Source organism: Callospermophilus lateralis, chromosome 7 (assembly GCF_048772815.1).
Source record: "Callospermophilus lateralis isolate mCalLat2 chromosome 7, mCalLat2.hap1, whole genome shotgun sequence".
Classification (NCBI taxonomy): Eukaryota; Metazoa; Chordata; class Mammalia; order Rodentia; family Sciuridae; genus Callospermophilus; species Callospermophilus lateralis.
The window spans coordinates 56771205-56790608 of NC_135311.1; the positions used below are offsets into that span (position 1 = coordinate 56771205).

At 38.2% G+C, this 19404-nt stretch overlaps 1 protein-coding gene across 1 annotated transcript; it reads right to left on the reverse strand.

Moving 5' to 3' along the window:
- Positions 1–686: 686 nt before the first annotated feature.
- Positions 687–18806, reverse strand: LOC143404313 (rho GTPase-activating protein 29-like). The gene is given in 10 exon segments (XM_076862525.1): positions 687–1054; positions 1057–1536; positions 3839–3947; positions 4074–4389; positions 7162–7394; positions 10455–10592; positions 10864–11052; positions 11775–11837; positions 11840–11916; positions 18737–18806. Coding segments are annotated over 10 exon segments (2043 nt in total).
- Between the last annotated feature and the right edge of the window lie 598 nt (positions 18807–19404).

The window sequence follows — 19404 nt, forward strand, 5'->3', positions numbered from 1 at the left end:
GATACCTCAACTCTGCTCGTCTGTGTTGTCTCTGCCAATGTCTCAAACTTGTTAGTATTGAAGTGCATTTTCTTTCTACAATTGTATTAATTACCATATGTAAAAATTGACAAGTAGAATTCTAGTAAACACAGATTCGCAAGCTTTTAAGCCACTATGTAAATATTAAAAAAGTTAAGTGAATTGCCAATGCTTCCACACATGCTATAACAACACAAGTGGTCAAAGATGCACTAGAACATTATGTGGGAAAAAATATATTCATACCCAATCAAGATTTTTTAGGCACTTGCATTCAGAAGCATTTTATGAGTTGCACCAGGTTTGCTCCAAAATAAAGCTCATTTTTCCCTACTGCCCCTATTTGTTGAGAACAATACTATACATTAAAGATGCATTTACATGAATCATTTTATAGAGAAAAATATTTTAAATTTAAAATTATAATACTTATTTTATGCATAACTTCAAAAACACAGAATTTAAAGACAATACCACTGAGGCACTATCATTCTATATGACTAAAACACTATCATTCTATATAACTAGCAAACACAATACAAGGCCAAAAGATAAATATACACTTTGGCAATCCTATACAAGTGGTTCTGTTACAACATTCTTTCATAAAATAAACGCAATACATAAAAACAAAACAAGAAAAAGAAAAACTGAATTTTGAAAACCTACACAAACTGTGGCATTTCAAATTCAAGGTCTTGTACCTCTTCCATTTGTTTTAGCCTGAGTCCCTGGCACACTGGATTCATGTCAGGCAGGCCAACCTCCTCACAGTTCTCTTTAGGCTCAGCAGCTGGTTTCAAAGCATAAGCTGATGTGCTGTCTGCCTCTGGAACAGATGTCTCCACATGACTCAGGGGAGTAAGAGCTGTGCTAGGAGGCACTGCTGCTGAAGGTGAAGCTGGTCTCTCCTCAGTCCCCCTGACTTTGCTGGTCAGGATAGGTGGTTTGTAAAATGTTGTCCCGAGATGGGGCTGCAGTATTCTGGGTGCTCTTGCAGGAGCAAGACGGTGAGAATGAGAGGACAGTCTCACTGTGCCTCTCTTGCTGAACTGGCTGGCATGTTGGGCTGTGTGGCACCATTGGAATGGTCACCACTATCATTGATGCTCATTGTCACTTTTTCCTGGAGTACACTTGGCACAATCACTGCACTCATGCCAGTTAAGTTCTTTAGTTCACATTGTTGTTCCTGAGTTTTTTCTGAAATCTGCTGATCAAAACCATTAATTTGGGAGCCAACAGTAGTAGAGGTATCTTTTATATTAAGTCCTTCAAAGGTAAGATTCTGGCAAAACTTGTCGGAACTGACATTTCCCACGTTTCTGCTGTTTTTCTCATTAGGAGAGCTTGCAAGATGGAACCTATCTACAGGCAAACAGCAACATCTGATCTTGGCGCTTGGCATAGGCCTCTGTATATCATTTGTTGTCACATCAGATTTCAGACTAAGTGGTTTTGTGGTTTTACACATATTGTCCATCTTTTGTGATGATGATTCAAGTTCTTTGTGATCTGAAAAAGATTTTTTTTTTTTAACTTCATGAAGCTTGGTTAATAAGGAAGTGTGGTTATTATGAATGGGCATTCTCTCAAACAACAGAGACTTACATATTTTTCCAAAATTATTTTCTCAGTCATCCATGCAGAGGAATTAAAAATCCATACAATATTAAAGGCACATTTTTAATTAAAGCATTACTTTTTAAAATTTATCTTCATAGTATAAATAGTCACAAAGCACATAAAATTAAAAAAAAACCACTTCCTGTAGTAACTTGTTTTAATGTACTACCCATGAATGAATATTTTCTGTGTTAAGACTTTCCTGATTTCAACAGGCAGACAATGGTGACTCTAGAACAGTAACACTATTCTGTACACAAACAAACTCCATGTCCTGAATCCCAAGGACTTTGCCTGCCACTTAATCTGCTTTCCAGCTACATTCTGTCCATACTGAGGGGAACACACCAGAGAGGACTTGGATGCTCTCCCAGCTGATCCACTAATACATGGCAACATCCTCTGCACAAAGGAAGGTTGAAGAGCTGTCAGAATTGCCATTGTGCTACTGGTTCTGGAGACTCCAGACTTACCTCCTTCTCTTTCTCCTCTAGTCTTGTCCCAAGGTCCCTGTTTTCTCACCTACAACCCTAGCATCTCCCACTCTGTCTTTGCTGCATGTACCTTAGAAGCTCCTGTTACTAGAAAGGTGCAGCCCTCTGGCCATGATCCTCTTCTCCCTGCTGAGAAACATCACACAATTGTGTGCCTTGCCACTGGTCTGATGGCTTTCCAACAGCCCAGTTCATAGCCCACAGTCCTCATCCCTGCCACCTGGTCCTTCTCCCATATCCTTGGGCAGTGGTTTGAAGACAAGTGCACAGCAGCATCACTTGATGATGATCGCAGATCATCATCTCATCTGACCTCCTTCCTCACCTGAGGCTGCTGGCCTCTCTTCCCTGGTTCTCAGGCAGTGCTCATGTGATTTGCTGTCCTGGGCCCTTCTCCACATTGATGGAAGGGAGTTGAGCCATTGTGGTTGGATGGCAACCACCAAAACATATTTACAGTCCTGCAGAACTTCTAGCACCACTTCTAGCTGCCTGGGTGCTGTCTCAGCTCCTGCTCCAGTTCTGCCCCGGGCAAGCCTAGTCACTAGCCCTACCTGCCTTCTTCTGTCAAGACAAACTCCTATGTGGAGATATGTTGGCATGTGTTGTTAATGTTCTTCTAAATAAAAGGTTCATAATTACCTGGTATGTAATGAATATTTCAAATATTTTAAAATTATTTATTGTTATTACTATACCTACCTGGGAATCCAATTTCATTGGACAGCAAAACAAGGTTACATTTAGGAATGAGACAGGATGAGGTTCAAATCCTGAATCAACAATAATTTAAGGACATGACCCTTGGCATTATTTACCTTCCTGAGACTGTTAACTATGGCTTAAATGAGGCCAATGTTCATAGCACAGAAGTGCTGATAAGATCAAATCAGATAAATGGAATCAGTGAGTCCAGTGTTTTTCTTTGCAGAGAGGAAATGGACTCTTTGTTTTCAGACTTTCTCAGGCTACACTTATTGATATCTCATTAATTTTATATATCAAATTTAACATTTATGACTATATATTGAAAAATTCAGATTAAGCTCTACGAGAGCAGTAAGGAATGGAAGGTTTTCAACCCCCTTACCAGAAACGATTCACTGAAATAAAACGATTAAAAACAGTGAACAAAAAGACTGGAGCCAAGAAAATGGAAGACATGTGTGCTTAATGTGCTAAAGTTAGGCCACAGGTAAAGGGACATCAAAAAACTTTAGGAGTCTATTTTTTTTTTTTTTTTTTTGAGTTTCAGGAGTCCAGCTTTTTTCTGTTTTGACTTTAATTGATGACAAAGAAGTGAAGGTGAAAACAAATCTCAGTAAGAGAACAGAAATAATTTATGAATTTCAAGATATCTTTTTACAAGAGAGAAACAAAGCATGATATTCATTTAAATGACATTCACTAAACTTTCTCAATGGCTAGAAAAGTTAACTAATAAAACCTTGAAGTTTGAACTTACCTCAACTTAATACCCCTTTTTTTTTTAAAGGATGAGTATTGTAGATGGACACAATATTTTTATCTTTATTTATTTGTTTTATATGGTACTGAGGATCCAACTCATGGCCGCACACATGCAGAGGCAAGCGTTTTACCACTGAGCTACAAGCCCAGCCCTCCACTTGGTTTTTAATCATGACTTCTTGGCAAGGTTTGAAATATGCAAGGATATATGTTACATGACCACTCACCAATGAGACATGCATCCCATTTTTCCAATGCATTTTGCTTGCGTTCTGATTCCTCAAATGATGTAGCCAATTCATAATTTTTAATTTCAATATCTGCAGTGTGAATATCCTATTGAAACAAGAAAAGTTTTAAACTAAAAGCAAAACACATCTCAAAACAAACAGTTCAAAGACTATTAACTTGTTAACATAAACATCACAAATTTAATGCAATTCTGTAATGGTCAAAACTCACTTGCTTCATAGAAAAATATTGTGACTTTGTGGAATGTTCTGTTGATATTACGGGTTTGCAAGGAGGGCTTTTATCCACCCGAGGTGCAACAACGTCAGTACTAGATGAAACATTTTGTGGCTCTAGGGACCCACCAAAGATCATCTCTGCATTGGTAATGAGGAATTCTACCAACAGGGCCTGATTGGCATATGCAACAAGAGAGGAGGAGATGGTACCAGGAGTGGTTGTAGGCCTGGGCCTCATGACACAGGGTCCAAATACCACCCCCAAGTTTTTTGAGTTCATCAGGTTTTCTTCAGAATGGTCTGCAACCCTGAAAAGAAGAACACATAAAGTGTATGAGATTTGCCTAATAGATGTCTTTAATGTTAGTTTACTATGACTTGAGAAGGTTGGAGAAAACTCGGGCTATAGAAGACTACAAAACGTTTGTCAAGGGTCAAGTTTGGTGGGTCCAGGGAAAGAATCCTTTGTTTCATTATGATACTTACCACACACCAAACTGAGTTTCAGAGTACTATATTAGGATAAAATGCATGTAAGTAGAAGGAACTACTGAACTCAGTAGCAGAAGGAAGAAAAACACCTCTAAAAATTGCTCCATCATTGTATGTGGGATATACTCCCCGTTCCAGTATAAGAACTGGAAACTGAAACAACACTGTCAATTTCTCTCTCACTGCCCAGTTAGTTTTCTTTTTTAAAAAAATAATTTTTACCTAGAGATGGACACAATACCTTTATTGTATTTATTTATTTTTATGCAGAGCTGAGTATCAAACCCAGTGTCTCACATGTGCTAGGCAAGTGTTCTATCACTAGCCACACTCCCAGGTGCCCACAGCTAGTTTTCTAGCCTGGATGGTTCTCTCTCCTGAACACCTCTCTGTTCTATTGCCACTATCAATGTTCTGGTTTTACTTCAAACACTCTCAGCTTGATATTTCTATGACTATCCAAAGAAATCTGTCTCTGCCTGGTTTAGCTATCAGGATGATACTAGATTCATCTATGGGTAAAGTAGCTGTGATATATATATATATATATATATATATATATATATATATATATATATATATATATATATAGAATGGGGTAGCTTTGCTATTTGTCTTTCAGAGGATTCACCACTGATGTATAGAAATGCATTTGATTTATGGGTATTAATTTTATATCCTGATACTTTGCCAAATTCATTTATTATTTTAGAAGTTTTCTGGTGGAGTTTTTTGGATCCTCCAAGTATAAAATTATGTCGTTGGCAAAAATGGTAATTTAAGTTCTTCTTTTCCTATTTGTATTCCCTTGAATTTCTTTCACCTAATTGCTCTGGCTAGAGTGGCAAGGATTATGTTGAACAATTTTTAGATGGAATGCTTCCAATTTTTCTTCATTTAGAATGATGTTAGCCTTAGGTGTAAAATAGAGAGCTTTTACTATGTTGAGGTATATTCCTACTACCCCTAGTTTTTCTAATAGTTTGAACATGAAAAGGTACTGTATTTTGTCAAATGCTTTCTCTGCATCAATTGATATAATCATAGGTTTCTTCTCTTTAGGTTTATTGATGTGATGAATTACATTTATTGATTTCTGTATGTTGAACCAACCTTGCATCCCTGGAATACACAACTTGATCATGGTGCATTGTTTTTTTTTTTCATATGTTTTTGTATGTGATTTGCCAGAATTTTATTGAGAATTTTTGCGTCTATGTTCATCGTGTAGATATGGGTCTGAAATTTTCTTTCCTTGATGTGTCTCTGGCTGGTTTGGGTATCAGGATGATACTAGCTTCACAGAATGAGTTTGGAAGGGTTTCCTCCTTTTCTATTTCATGGAATAATTTGAAGCCCTTCAAGATATGAATAGTTAAAAAAACTGTGGTATATATACACAATGGACTATTACTCAGCATTACAAGGGAATAAAATAATGGCATTTATAGGTAAATGGATGGAGTTGGTGAATATCATGAAGTAAGCCAATCCCCCAAAATCAAAGGCCAAAATTCTCTCTGATAAATAAATGTTGATACATAATTGGGTTCCTGGGGATGGAGGAACATTGATTGGGCTCAGGAGAGGGAAGGAAGAGGAGGGGTATGGGGTAGGAAAGATGGTGGAATGAGACAAACATCATTACCCTAAGTACATGTATGACGACACATGTGGTATGACTCTACATCATGTACAGAGAAATGAAAATTTGTGCTCCATTTGTGTACAATGGATTGAAAAGCATTCTGCTGTCATGCATAACTGATTTGAACTAATAATTTTTTTAAATTTTTATTTTATTTATTTATTTGTATGTGGGACTGAGGTTCGAACCCAGGGCCTTGCACAATCTCTACTGCTGAGCCACAATTCCAGCCACAAAAAATAAATTTAAAAAAAATTTAAAAAGGAGATCTTAATTACTGTCAGAAAGGTCTAGCAGGCAAATCTGAATATGTGAAATTCCTGATTCCAAGTTCTTTAGTGGGCATAGAAACACCTTGGTCAACTAATCCGCCAGGTAGGTAAGATTTTTTATCAATTCTCTAGGAAGGGTAGCACAGTTCCTGCTACTGCTTGCTATATTGTAGCCTAATGAAATCAAATTTTCTAAATGCAAAATGCTTTCTTGTGTCTCCATGTCATTTCTCTCTGCCTCATATGCTCTTCTGCACATTCAATACCAAATCACCACTCAGTTCTTAAAATCAGACACAAGGCCTTTTGCCTCTTCTGCTCTATTCCTACCCCCAAAACTTCCTCTGCATGCCTACAAGCTGTGCACAGCTACTAGAAAAAGGATGATGGTGAACTGTGGTTATATACAGACCTGTACCCCAAGAGGATAAGTCCACAAATAGCAGAAACCCTATATTTCCATCCTAGTTTCCCCAGCCAGAGCCTGGCACACAGGAAGCATCTGAGGGAACCATGTTTGCTGCATGAACATGTATTCAATGTCTCCCTCTCCCAACACATAATAAAAACATCCTAAAAATCATTTTGAAAATCATAACAATATAAATGTACTGAATACAATTGCCATGTTGAATTAAAAATGGCTAAGATGGTATAAAAATTCTTACCTCTTAAGATGGATGATAAGGTAATGTAGAGTGTTAAAATTGAACAGTGGCAATTTTCTTACAAGGTCCTTGGTTTTGAGAAAAATTTGGTTGATATCTGTACACATATTTGGAGATGTGTTGTCTTCAGAGTTGTCCCTTTTGGTGTCCTGTTCTTGGTTAATTTGTTGGATGACATTTGCAAGCTGCATAAATTCCTGGTACCATTGGAATAAAACCAATGGTTCTGGTAGCTAAAGAAACAAAATTATATTAAAAATACCTTTGGGCTGAGGTTGTGGTTCAGAGGTAGAGTGTTTGCCTAGCACATGCAGGGGCCTGGGTTTGATCCTCAGCACTACATAAAAAATAATAAATAAAATAAAGGTATTGCATCCCGCTACAACCAAAAAATAAATATTTTGAAAAAATCTTCTGCCTGTTTTCTTTGTTAAAGTCAACTATAAGTGAGAATTACTCAAATAATTTAGCATGTCCCCTTTAGATTAACAAAATTTTCTAAAGTCAATCTGTATTTATTGATATCATTTTCAGTATTGGGGATTGAACCTAGGACCTCAAGCATGCTATGCAAGCACTCTAGTACTGAGCTTCATCCCTGCCCATAAAATAGAATATATATGTTTGGTAGAGAAGTGACTTAGAAAGCAAATCAAAATCTTGACTATAAATTATATTTATGTTAATAGCAAATTAATGGATAATGAGTGAAATTCTAAACTTTAAATGAAGTTTAAGCTTTAAGCTTCATTATGGGATTTTAAAACTCTTCTATTCACATCTGCCCCCCAAATATATAATCTTCAGCTGTTTTACTGGAACAAACAGAATAGTGAACAGAATCTATAAAATGAATCAGAAACCCATGGATTTTATGAGTAAGGGGTAAAAATATCAAAGTGCTAAAGGGCACAGATTTTACTTAGGCAAGAATGAAGATCAGCACAAGATAATATGACCTACAAAAACATGCTGTCAACATCTCATGAAACTTTCAAACAGGCTGATTTGCCATGAATAGGTCAAAAGAAGTTCTTACAACAAATATCCACTGCCAAAATGAATTTTAATGTTTCTACTGACCTACAATAAAAAATTCAGTGAATCGTTGGCTACCTGATGTCCTATAATATCTGTGGGAAGTTAAGGTGTTGCCCTGTGATCAGTTTCTACCTTCAACCACTCTGGGATCTGAAGCAAGTCACATCACCTCTTGGAGCTTTAGGTCAATGAGTCAGATAAAGGCTTCTCTCTAACACTATTGCAAGAATTGAGCACACTTTGCCAAATGAAAGTCTTAGACATATAAAATTCCTCAACAGAATGCAAGTTTATTGTATTGGACCCAATTCATCTCCTTTCCCTGACTGACTAAACAAGGTTAAGGATGACACATTATGAGACTTCCAGTCATTCAAAGGTATCAACCTCCATTTCTCAGTTGAGGGATCTGTAGAATGTGATTAAAGGGTTATCAATGCTTTCCTGGGCTAACATTGTAGACCCAGCAATTTATACTTAATGTCTTTCCCTCCTGCAATTCCACTAAAATACAGTAGGCTCATAAGGACTAGGAAAATAGAGAAAACAAAACGCAACAATTCACAAGTAGAAGAGCAGATGAATAAGTCCTGATGCAGCATTTCCAAGAGAACTGACTCTTTGTCACTCAACATGATTTTCAGAATCCTAAAGGGATGTGGACAATCACTACCAGGTCCTCTGATCTTGGCTTAGGTTGCAGGTGGGCCAGCTGAGAAAGCTTAGCTGTCTATAGAATCCTGTCTCCACTCCATGTACTAGGGCAATCTCCTTTCTAAAACTCTGGAAAATTTTTCTCTGGGCAATGGGATACAGAGGCTCTCTGAATCGAGGCAATGCCAAACATAAGAACCACAGAGGTAAATGTTTTCAAACGGGGATATGTTGGCTATATGCACACTGAAAGCACAGATCCTACAGTCTTAGTAAGCCTGGCTTCCACAGTATTGGTACTGCATCTCTAGGCAAGGAAAAAACCCTTTCCTGGGGGAATGGGGTTGTGCCTCATGGTAGGGCACTCATCTGGCATGTGTGAGGCACTAGGTTTGATCCTCAGCACCACATAAAAATAAATAAATTAATTAAAAGTATTGTGTTCATCTACAATTAGAAAAAATGCCTTCCCAGGAGGATCACACCAGTGCCAGAACAGGGAACTAGACACATGTAGTTAGGCATATACCAAACAATCCACCTAGACCACTTTATAGTAAAGTTCAAAGTTTTTAAAAAGCCTTGATGTGTTCAAGTGCTTCCAAAGTGATTTCAAGTCCAAACTCATGTAACTAGCCACCATGAAAGACAAAAATCAAAATGGGTGGAAAAAGAACAAAATGAAGTTCTAAAATGATGCTGTCAATATGCTGGCAACTAGTCAGATATGGTGAAAGAGTACTGGAAATGCAACTGATCTAAATTGAGATGTGTTCTAAATGAAAAATAGATACCAGATTTCAAAGAAAAAGAGCTGCAATACAAATACATAAATAAACAAAATACCTCATAATTTGAAAAACTAGATATTCAAAATGTTAAATGATATGTTAAAATTCATTTCACTTTATTTTTAATTTTTATGTTGCTATAGAAAATTTAATGTTATATATGAGGGTCACATTGTATTTCTACAGAGGTTAGAGGCCAAATAGAGAAAAGAACCCTTAATGAGAAAAATCTATGAACATCCACAATAAAAGAGCATCATATAATCATTTAAAAATGTGATCAAAAGAATAGAAAATCAGACTTCTTGAATATTAAAACATGATCTCACAAATGGAGTAATTTACTTATTCAAGAAGAAAAAGACAAGGAAATGTCTTAGAAAGTTTTTGAAGAAAAAAAGAACAATAAAGAAAAGGTAAGGGAACTGGAGAACAAGTATGCTTGCCAAGCAAGTGCAAGACCCTGAATTTTTAATCCCCACGAGTACAAATAACAAATTTATAAATATTTATATGTGTGTTTGTGTATGGTACACACACACATCTCCAAAGAAGAGCTTCAAGTACAAGGGTGGGAGAATGGCAATAAAAATCAAGAAAAGTTCCAAGAACTAAAGTGCTCACAACTGACGGAGCTCATGGAGTGGCCAGAATACTGGATGGAAATATATCCACATCAAAGTACATCATTATAAAATCTTAGAATAATGAGGGGGGTGATGACATAGTCTATACCAATGAAAAATATTCAATATAAAATATTTTTGCTCTTTGCATTTGATGGTAGGTTTAGAATAAAACTTTAACCTGTTGTAGGTAAAATTTCAACACTTCACAGATATCGTGTGAAGAAAATTCGGACAGGTCTACTAAATGCCTTCCGTTTTCCAGAGCTTGACACAGGATTGCGATTTTTGCCTTGTTGCCACTGACTCTATAGATTCCCTTGAAGAGAAAAGAAAAACAGAATGCAATATTTCACTTTAGTACAAAGGGCTAAATGCAGACATCTAGACAGAGTTGATGTATCTACTTCAATTTTTATTAGTATTTAAAAAATACAAGTTGAAGTCAAATAAATTAACATTTTCCAAATAAATGTGAATAAATTTAGTTATTACAAATGGAGAGTGCTGATTTTCTTAAAATCTCTTTTTCATTAAATCAAATCACAAAGGCATTTATGTTTTTAGAGTTTTAAGAGTAAACAACATACTTGTAAACACAAGGCAGTCTTTTCAATTTCTGAAGTACACATTTTGATTATGAAAGGAATGCCATCTGGCTCCTTTTTGGCAACACAGGACAATTCTGCTCCAAATAGGTGTATTTTCCCCCGAAGTTTATGATGTCCGCAAACAATGGTTAAGTTTGCCATGCATTTTTTATGGCAGATAAGAAGACACTATAAGAAAATGATATTTGAAAACTGATTGACTCACCTTAAAATTATTCACAACTAAGCAAAATACAGGCTGACTAATAACGACAAAAATAAGTTAAAAAGTACTATTTGTGGTTTGTGAATTACATTTAACAGGAAAACAAATAAGAAAACTACAAAAATAAACTGTGGGACTTTATTAAACATGTACTGGCAAGCTAGGTGTGATGGCATATGCCCATGATTCCAGCTACTTGAGGGGTTGAAACAGGAATTTCACAAGTTAAAGGCCAGACCAATCTAGCAAGAGCCCATTTCAAAGCACAATTTTAAGAAAGAGTGTATGGGCTGGGGATGTGGCTCAAGTAGTAATGCGCTCCCCTGGTGTGCGCAGGGTGCTGGGTTGGATCCTCAGCACTACATAAAAATAAAATTAAAAAAAGATATTGTGTCCACCGAAAACTGAAAAATAAATATTAAAAATATCTCTCTCTCTCTCTCTCTCTCTCTCTCTCTGTGTGTGTGTGTGTGTGTGTGTGTCTCTCTCTCCCTCTCTCTTTCTCTTTTCTCTCTCTAAAAATATGGCATGTGCAAGACCCTAAATTTAGTAGCAGGAGTATAAACAACAAATTTATATATATTTAAATGTGTGTTTGTGTGTGGACACACACATCTCTAAATAAGTAAAATCATAACAAAAAAGTATATAGCAAAAAAAAATTGTGATTCCAAAAAGATCTTACTTCTTGGCATTTAAGACCTTGAAATATGACAATGTGTTCACAGTATCTACAACTTGCTGGACATATCTCCATTTTCTGAACTTATGGGTGGCAGCTGCTTTTGCCATTAATGATTGCTGAAATGTTCCAAGGGAGCTGGGTCCTTACAACAGAAATGTTAGTATGTAAGAAGGGTAAAATGACAAAAACATATACCACATGATATTGTACATGGAATAATTTTTAGACTTTGAGATTACTTATATATTACAAAATGCTATTATTTTGCATTTCTAACATAAAAAAGCATCTCATTTATTGATCTCTTATAAAACACACATTTTTTTTTCTTTTTTTATTTACTTATGACAGTGGAATGTATTAAAATTCATATTACACATGTAGAGCACAATAGTTCACATCTCTGGTCATATACAAAGTATATTCATACCAATTCGTGTCTTCATACATGTATTTGGCATAATGATGACCTTCTCATTCCACCATCATTTCTAACCCCATGTTCTCTCCCTTCCCCTCGCATCCCTCTGTTTCAGAGTGCTCCCTTGTTCCCCCTCCCTACCCCACTATGAGTCAGCCTCCTTATATCAGAGAGAACATTTCGCATTTGTTTCTTTGGGCTTGCCTAGATTCACAGAGCATTATCTTCTCCCACACCATGCATTTATCTGAAAATGCCATGATTTTATTCTCTTTTATTGCTGAGTACATAGGATTTTGGAAGAACCCTGCATGTTATTATACAGAAATAAACAAGTTGATTCTAAAGTTTATATGAAAATGTTAAAGATATTGGAGAGCCAAAGAAATTTTAGAGAATCTAGACTGCTTGACTTTACAACTCACTGTAGAGCTACAGGATTCAAGCCAGTGTGCTTTTGGCCTAGGAAGAGACATGCAAATCAACAGAATAAAATAGAATCCAAAGTAGACTCTCTTGTATTTAGTGAAGCTATTTCTTTTTTTAAAATTCATTTAATTTTTTTAAATACATGACAACACTGGAATGCATTTCAATTCTTATTACACATACAGAGCACAATTTCTTTTATCTCTGGATATAAAGTATGTTCACTTCAGTTTATGCCAGTATATATGTTCTATTTTTTTGCATTACAATTCTTAATGCACATATATACCACAATTTTTCATATCTCTGTTTGTATATAAGGTATGTTGACACCCATTTCAAATCTTCATATATGTACTTTGTAAAATGATGTCCAACACATTCCACCATCCTTGCTAATCCCCTTCCTCCTCTCTTTCCCTCCCACCCCTCCCTAGAATTAATCTCATCCTCCCATGCTGTTCCTCCCAACTCAACTATAAGTCACCCCACTTATAGCAGAGAAAATATTTGGCATTGTTTTTTAGGAATTGGCTGACTTCATTTAGCATTATCTTCTCCAACACCATCCATTTACCTACAAATGCCATGATTTTGTTCTTTTATCATGCTGAGTAGTATTACATTGTGTATAAATGCCACATTATTTGTCCATTCATCCACTGAAGGACATCTAGGTTGGCTCCACAGTTTAGCTCCCATCTTCTCTCTCTACCCCATCTACTGTAATTCATTTCTCTCCCTGATACAAGATTCTTGGTTGGAACCCATTATCTTTCCAGTTTGAAATATGTTGTTCCAGGATCTTCTAGTTCTCAGGGAATATGTTGAAAAATCTCCTGTTAACCTAATTGGTTTACCCCTATGTGTAATCTGATTCACTTCTCTTGTGGCTCTTAAAATTCTCTCCTATTTCTGTATATTGAGAATTTTCATTATAATGTGTCTTGGTATGGGTCTGTTGTGATTTTGCACATTCAGTGTCCTGCAGGCTTCTTGGATTTGGATTTCCATTTCATCCTACATGTCTGGAAGTATTTCTGATATTATTTCATTGAATAGCTTGCACATTCCTTTGGTTTCGAACTCTGTGCCTTCCTCTATCCCAATGACTCTTAAATTTGGACTTTTTATGCTATGCCATATTTCTTGGGTTTTCTGCTCATGGTTTCTTATCATTTTTGCTGTGCTGTCTACATTCTTTTCAAGACAATATACTTTGTCTTCGTGATGTCCTATCTTCTAAGTTGTATTCTCTGCTGGTGATGCTCTCATTTGTGTTTTTAATTTGCTTCATATTTCTTTCATTTCAAGTAATTCTGTATATATATATATCCTCAATCCTCAATCTCCCTGTAGAGGTCATCTTTTGTTTCTTGGATTTGTTTATGTAGCTCATTGTCAAAGTGATCTTTTACTATCTGTATTTGTTGTCTAATGTCTTTTTTGAGATTCCAAAACATCTGAATAATGTAAATCCTGAAATCTTTCTCTGTCACTTTTTCTGCTGTTTCTAATTATTTTTCTAATGATGCATTGTCTTCAATTGTTTGTGGTATTTTCTTCCCTTGTCTTTTCATGTTGCTGGTATTTCGTTCCTGCTCTGTGGGACTGGTGTGTTATTCTTTTTACCCTATAGATTTGTAGTGCTCTTGTATATTCCAAGATCCCTTCTTTGTGGAGAGAGACAATGTTGACATTCCCAAAATAAACAGTACATCACCTATGTGTAAATTACTGCTATTAAGACATTCATAGTTAGTCTCAATGTCTAGTAATTCTAGATTCAATTATAATTTAAAATATAATCAGTAGTTTCATAGAAGATGTACACTTTCTTCTGGTGGTGGACAGAGAACTAGAGGTCAGGTATCTGACTTTATGTTAAGGGCAAAAGATGTGAGGGCAATGGATTAATAAAACTTAGAAATTTGGAAGAGAACTCTAATCAAGAGAGTTAGTAGCAGGGGAATAGACAGGAGGTAATTTAGGGGAGACAAGTATGTGGGAGGACAGTAGAATGCATAAAAACAAACACGTATATGTGTTTAGAAAATTATAAGAAGTAAAAATAGTAAAAATTAGGAGGTTGAAAGAGAAAGAGAGGGAGGAAGAAAAATAAAAAGGAAGTAAAAAAGAGAAAAGAGAGAGAGAGAGAAGTAAAAAAAAAAAAAAGAGGGGTGGCTTATGCAATTCCTTTATATTATACTATTCTGGTGACTCAGTTCTATTTCATGCAAAGTTCTTGGTTATATGTTGGGGTTGTGAGGACCAGAGGAGGAGGGGTAGAGGAGAAAGAAAGAGGATAATATGGAAGAGAAGAAAACAAAAAACAAAACAAACAAACAACAAAATACTCTCAGAGTTCCCTTTTCTTCTCTTTTAGTAGGTAGAGTTGTCTATTCCAAGCTTGGTTCTCTGCCCTCAGTGTGGTGTAGGTAACCAGTGTGAGAAGACTAAAGCTCTCCCTCTCTTGTCTGGGCTTCCCTAATCTTGGTCTCTCTGAGTTGCTCCTAGGTTTTAGCCTCCTCCCCTCTCTTGCTTATCAGGTCTCATCTGGGAGACCTCACGCCCTCCAACTTAGGATTGCACCAAGTGGGCAGTGTCCTGGTGGCACTGCACTCCTGTTCAACTGAGAGCTGATTTTGTGCTGATAGTTTCTATACCGAGTTATTACAGCTGGGGGAGTGGATTTGGAACCCAGGTACCTGTTCAGTCACAGATCCAGCTGGTAACCACACCCCCCAAAGATGGTGAGAAAGGTCAAGTCAGTCCTTTTCCCAGTTGGGGTGTCTGGTGAGGTGGGGCGAGCTGGGATGTCCTTGTGCTGTGCCTAGAACATGGTCTGGGGACCTGCGTGGGAGCAGAGCATCCCCTGGAGTTCTGCCACTCTGCCGAGGTGCTTAGTTGGTGTCTCTGCTCCCCCACTTGAGAGTCGCGCCTGTGCTCAAACTGTGGGCTTTGGGACTGAAGCCTGGAGTCTCACCTGAACACAGAGGCTCTGAGTTCTGCTTGGTGTTCGCAGCTCTGGTGGATTCTGTGAAAATCTGCCAGATGGGGTCCTGTCACATGAACTGAGATGTTGTGTTCCCTCAAGGCAAGACCCTGAGCAGGAGAAGCCACCTGATAGCTTTCTCTGATTCAGGCACAGAGCAGCTTGAAGCAGGATCTCCTCTACTCTGCCACCTTGGATCCCAGTCAACCGATTTCTGTCAGAGATGCCAAAGTAATTCTGTGGTCTTTCAAATAAATGGTGCTGAAATAACAGATATCCATAATGTGAGGGATGAACATCAAACCTTATTTCAGTCAACTCTAAAATGAACAGAAACCACACACCTAAACATACAACCTAACACTATCCGTCTTTGAATTCAGGGTTATGAAGGGCAGCTGTCTATTTTTATCAATAAAGGATGTTTTGGGAAGACAGCCATGTTGATGTATTGTGTATAATTGCTTTTAAGGATTATTAATTATAATGGTAGTAGTGATAAAAGACTGTTCAGGTGTTGATAATTTTTGAAACTGAGGTTGTATACACAGAGTATACTGTTTGGCCTACTTTGATGCCTGTTTGAAATTTCCCATTATGAAAACTTGTTTTTGTTTTTTTAGTCTACCTTCAGATCTACTCTGGGCTATCTCAAGATCATCCCCATAAGCTCCATCACTCTCCTTCCCATTTCTCTCCAGCAAGGCTCAACCAATCCTAAAGTGCCCTGAATGTCCTGTGGAAGCCAGCCATTCATTCTAACATGCTAAGCACAAATGTGACACCATGGTGGTACTCAATGAATATTAGAAAATATATATTATAAGTAAAATTATGGAAGGTTCTGTCTGCATACACCCTGAAGTTGAAACTGAACTTGCCCTTCCCTAACACTTCTATAAACATGTTAATTAGCTCCGACCTCTTCCTTTCAAAGGAAGACTATGGGGCTAGAATGTAGTTCAGTGGTAGAGTGCTTGCCTAGCGTGCCTGAAGCCCTGGTTCAATATGTAATACCACAACAAATAAAATAAAAAGGAAGACTGTGACATTTGAAAACTTTCTCAGCAATACACCCTGAAACTTTCTTCAAGAAAAATAAAACTCTTATCAAGGGAGGCATTACTGCTGAAAATCTGCTCTATGAACAAGGTGGCTCAATTCCTTATCATGTAATCATAAAGACAATTAATAAAATATGCTCCCAACCTTTATCAATCCCCTGTATTCTTTACACATATGAATTATTTTTGTGTGTGCGTCTCATCACCATGATGAAAATGAATGGGAAATTTAAAAGAAACAGCAAACCAACTACTCTTCAAATCTTCAAAGCAGAGCTATTGTCTGTGACTTTTTGTCTCAGATCAAGTGGTTCTGGCTTGATTTGAGAACCTGCACATACTGGCAACCTACAGAGCTCTCTTTCAGATTTCTCAGTGTCTCTGAGCAAATGGCTGCACTGTCAAAGCAGTGAGATCCTGGTAGACATTAGAGATGACCAGCAATTCTGTGCAGGAAGACCTCCCCCCACTTCTGTGCTTATTAAAATTACCCTTTACTTTCACGCTCACACAAAAATACCACTTCATTCCCTCCATTGAAAATAATCATTCCTTTGGCTTTAGTTTTTGATTATTGTATTCTGCCACTCATTAAATGGAAAGGTTCTATAGGGAGTCTGTCTAGCATAAAGTGAGATTCTGATTAATTTTCAGAGTGAATGCTGAATAAATTAAAATACATAGGAATCAAAATCCTTCCAGAATCCCTTCTGGGAACCATCTTTGTTCAACGGTAGTACTAACTCCCTGGGACAAAGAGCAGTTGTAAATGCCCACATTCCTAGGTCAAGGGCTTTCACACGTGGGAGGTGAAGGCGATGATAATTGAGAGGTTGTTCTATTTTTGGGAGGCGGAGTGGTCTGGTGTTACCCTACATTCACTGAATATAGTGATTCTTCAACTCAGCCAAACTTCAATATCCTGCCAACTTGGGGGCTGAAACTTTTCTACCTGGGCCCATCGGGCTTTCTTCAAATTCAGTCTGAAAATTTTTATCAAAATCATGAGAATAGATCTATAGGTATTGTCAACCTAATGAGGCTTAAGTGTCACTATTCCTCACTTTCACAAGTCTTACAATAGGTTAGCATTTCTATGTAGGCATTTCTGGCAAACTGATTAAAGAACTCACTGCAGGGAAAAGGATCTAAATTTCAAAGACACACATGTATATATGTATAATGTGCTGTGATTTATTTACTCATCCTAAATACTCAACTCCACATCTAATTTTGAATTCTTTTCCATGAAGAGGGAGACCCCTACACCCAAAATCAATAAGGAGGTGAAGTGAACCCAAAGAGGAATATAGAACAAAAAGCTGCCTGCTGTTTAGAAATGGCCTTGGAATATTCACAAAACACCTAACACTCCTCCCTTCCCCCAAAAGATCCAAAGAACTCAGTGGATGTCAAAGAACCAAAGGACTCAGTGTGGAACCCTCTCCTTGGTCTCTAAGACAGGGACACTAGTGAAAAAGTGAAAGAAACCAGCACCTGTCTGACTCAAAGAAAAGGACAGTCCTGGTCCACTGGTTTCCTCAGAAGGGGGGCCACCTCTGGAAACCAGATTTTTATCACCGACAGGGTCTTGGGGAATCCTGTACACATACTCACAGGGACATACCCTCCTTGTAGCAGTTGGGATCTCCCAGCTTATCAATTCCAATTTAGACCCTAACTTTCTGTGCTAAGGTCATGGTTGAAAAAAGGTGAATGGAAACAGAAGGGACAGTAATAAGGGAAGGACAGAAAAGAGATAGGACAGAGATATAGTCAGAAAGAAAGGCAAAGAGGGTGTCCCTGCACGTTTAGGCCCCCTGCCCTGCTGAAAGTAGTCATCAACAAAGGCCTAGATGAGGTGAAGTATGTAAAGAAAAAGTAAAAAGGGAACAGCACTTGTTAGTTTCATTACCTAGGTACTCATCAGAATGAAATTACAGGAAATGTACCCACACTTACAAAAACATCCCAGTGGGAAAGACGATTGTGAAGACCCAAAGGAAAAGTCAAGTTAACCCGTGAGTATGGCGAGTATCGCTGTGGTCCTCACCTGCCTCAGCGTCGTTGTCCTGCTCCAACTGCTCACTGATCACCAAGGACCACAGTGTTCCGGTTCCCATAGTGTCCACTCCTGACGTCTACCTCTCGTGGGCGCCCATCTCAAGGTTCCATCCTCGCTGAAGACCCCGCCCTGCCCGCAGCAGGCTCCCCTTACAGACCACCGCATGCCGCTGTGGGCGCTCTGACTCTAGATGGCAATTGGTCAGCAGCCATCTCTGCAGTCCCCAGCCCAGTGCAGCACCAGAGCAACCACCTCCATCCCACACTCATCCCCGCGCTTCCTCCAGTGTCCAGGACTCAGACTCCCCCCAAATGCATGGCAAGAGAGGGCCAGAGCTCGCTGCCTCCATCCCCCACGCATTGCCCTTGGTAGCCCTATCAAACCACCTTCAAGACCACCCTGGCCACAGAAGCCCCTCCCCGCCATGCACTGCCAAGTCCCCCAGAGACCAGCCACTGTGCAGCACTCATGGGGGTGGAACCCGGGCCAGTGGCAGATGAGGGCAGTTGTGGATCACTGGCTGTCAGCTGTGAAGCACTCTGATTCAGACCCCGCATCTCCCACATCTGCCACCACTCCCGGACAACCCTGTGCTGCTGTGGCCGCTCTGACCCTGGATGGCAATTGGTCAGCTGCCATCTCTGCAGTCCCCAGCC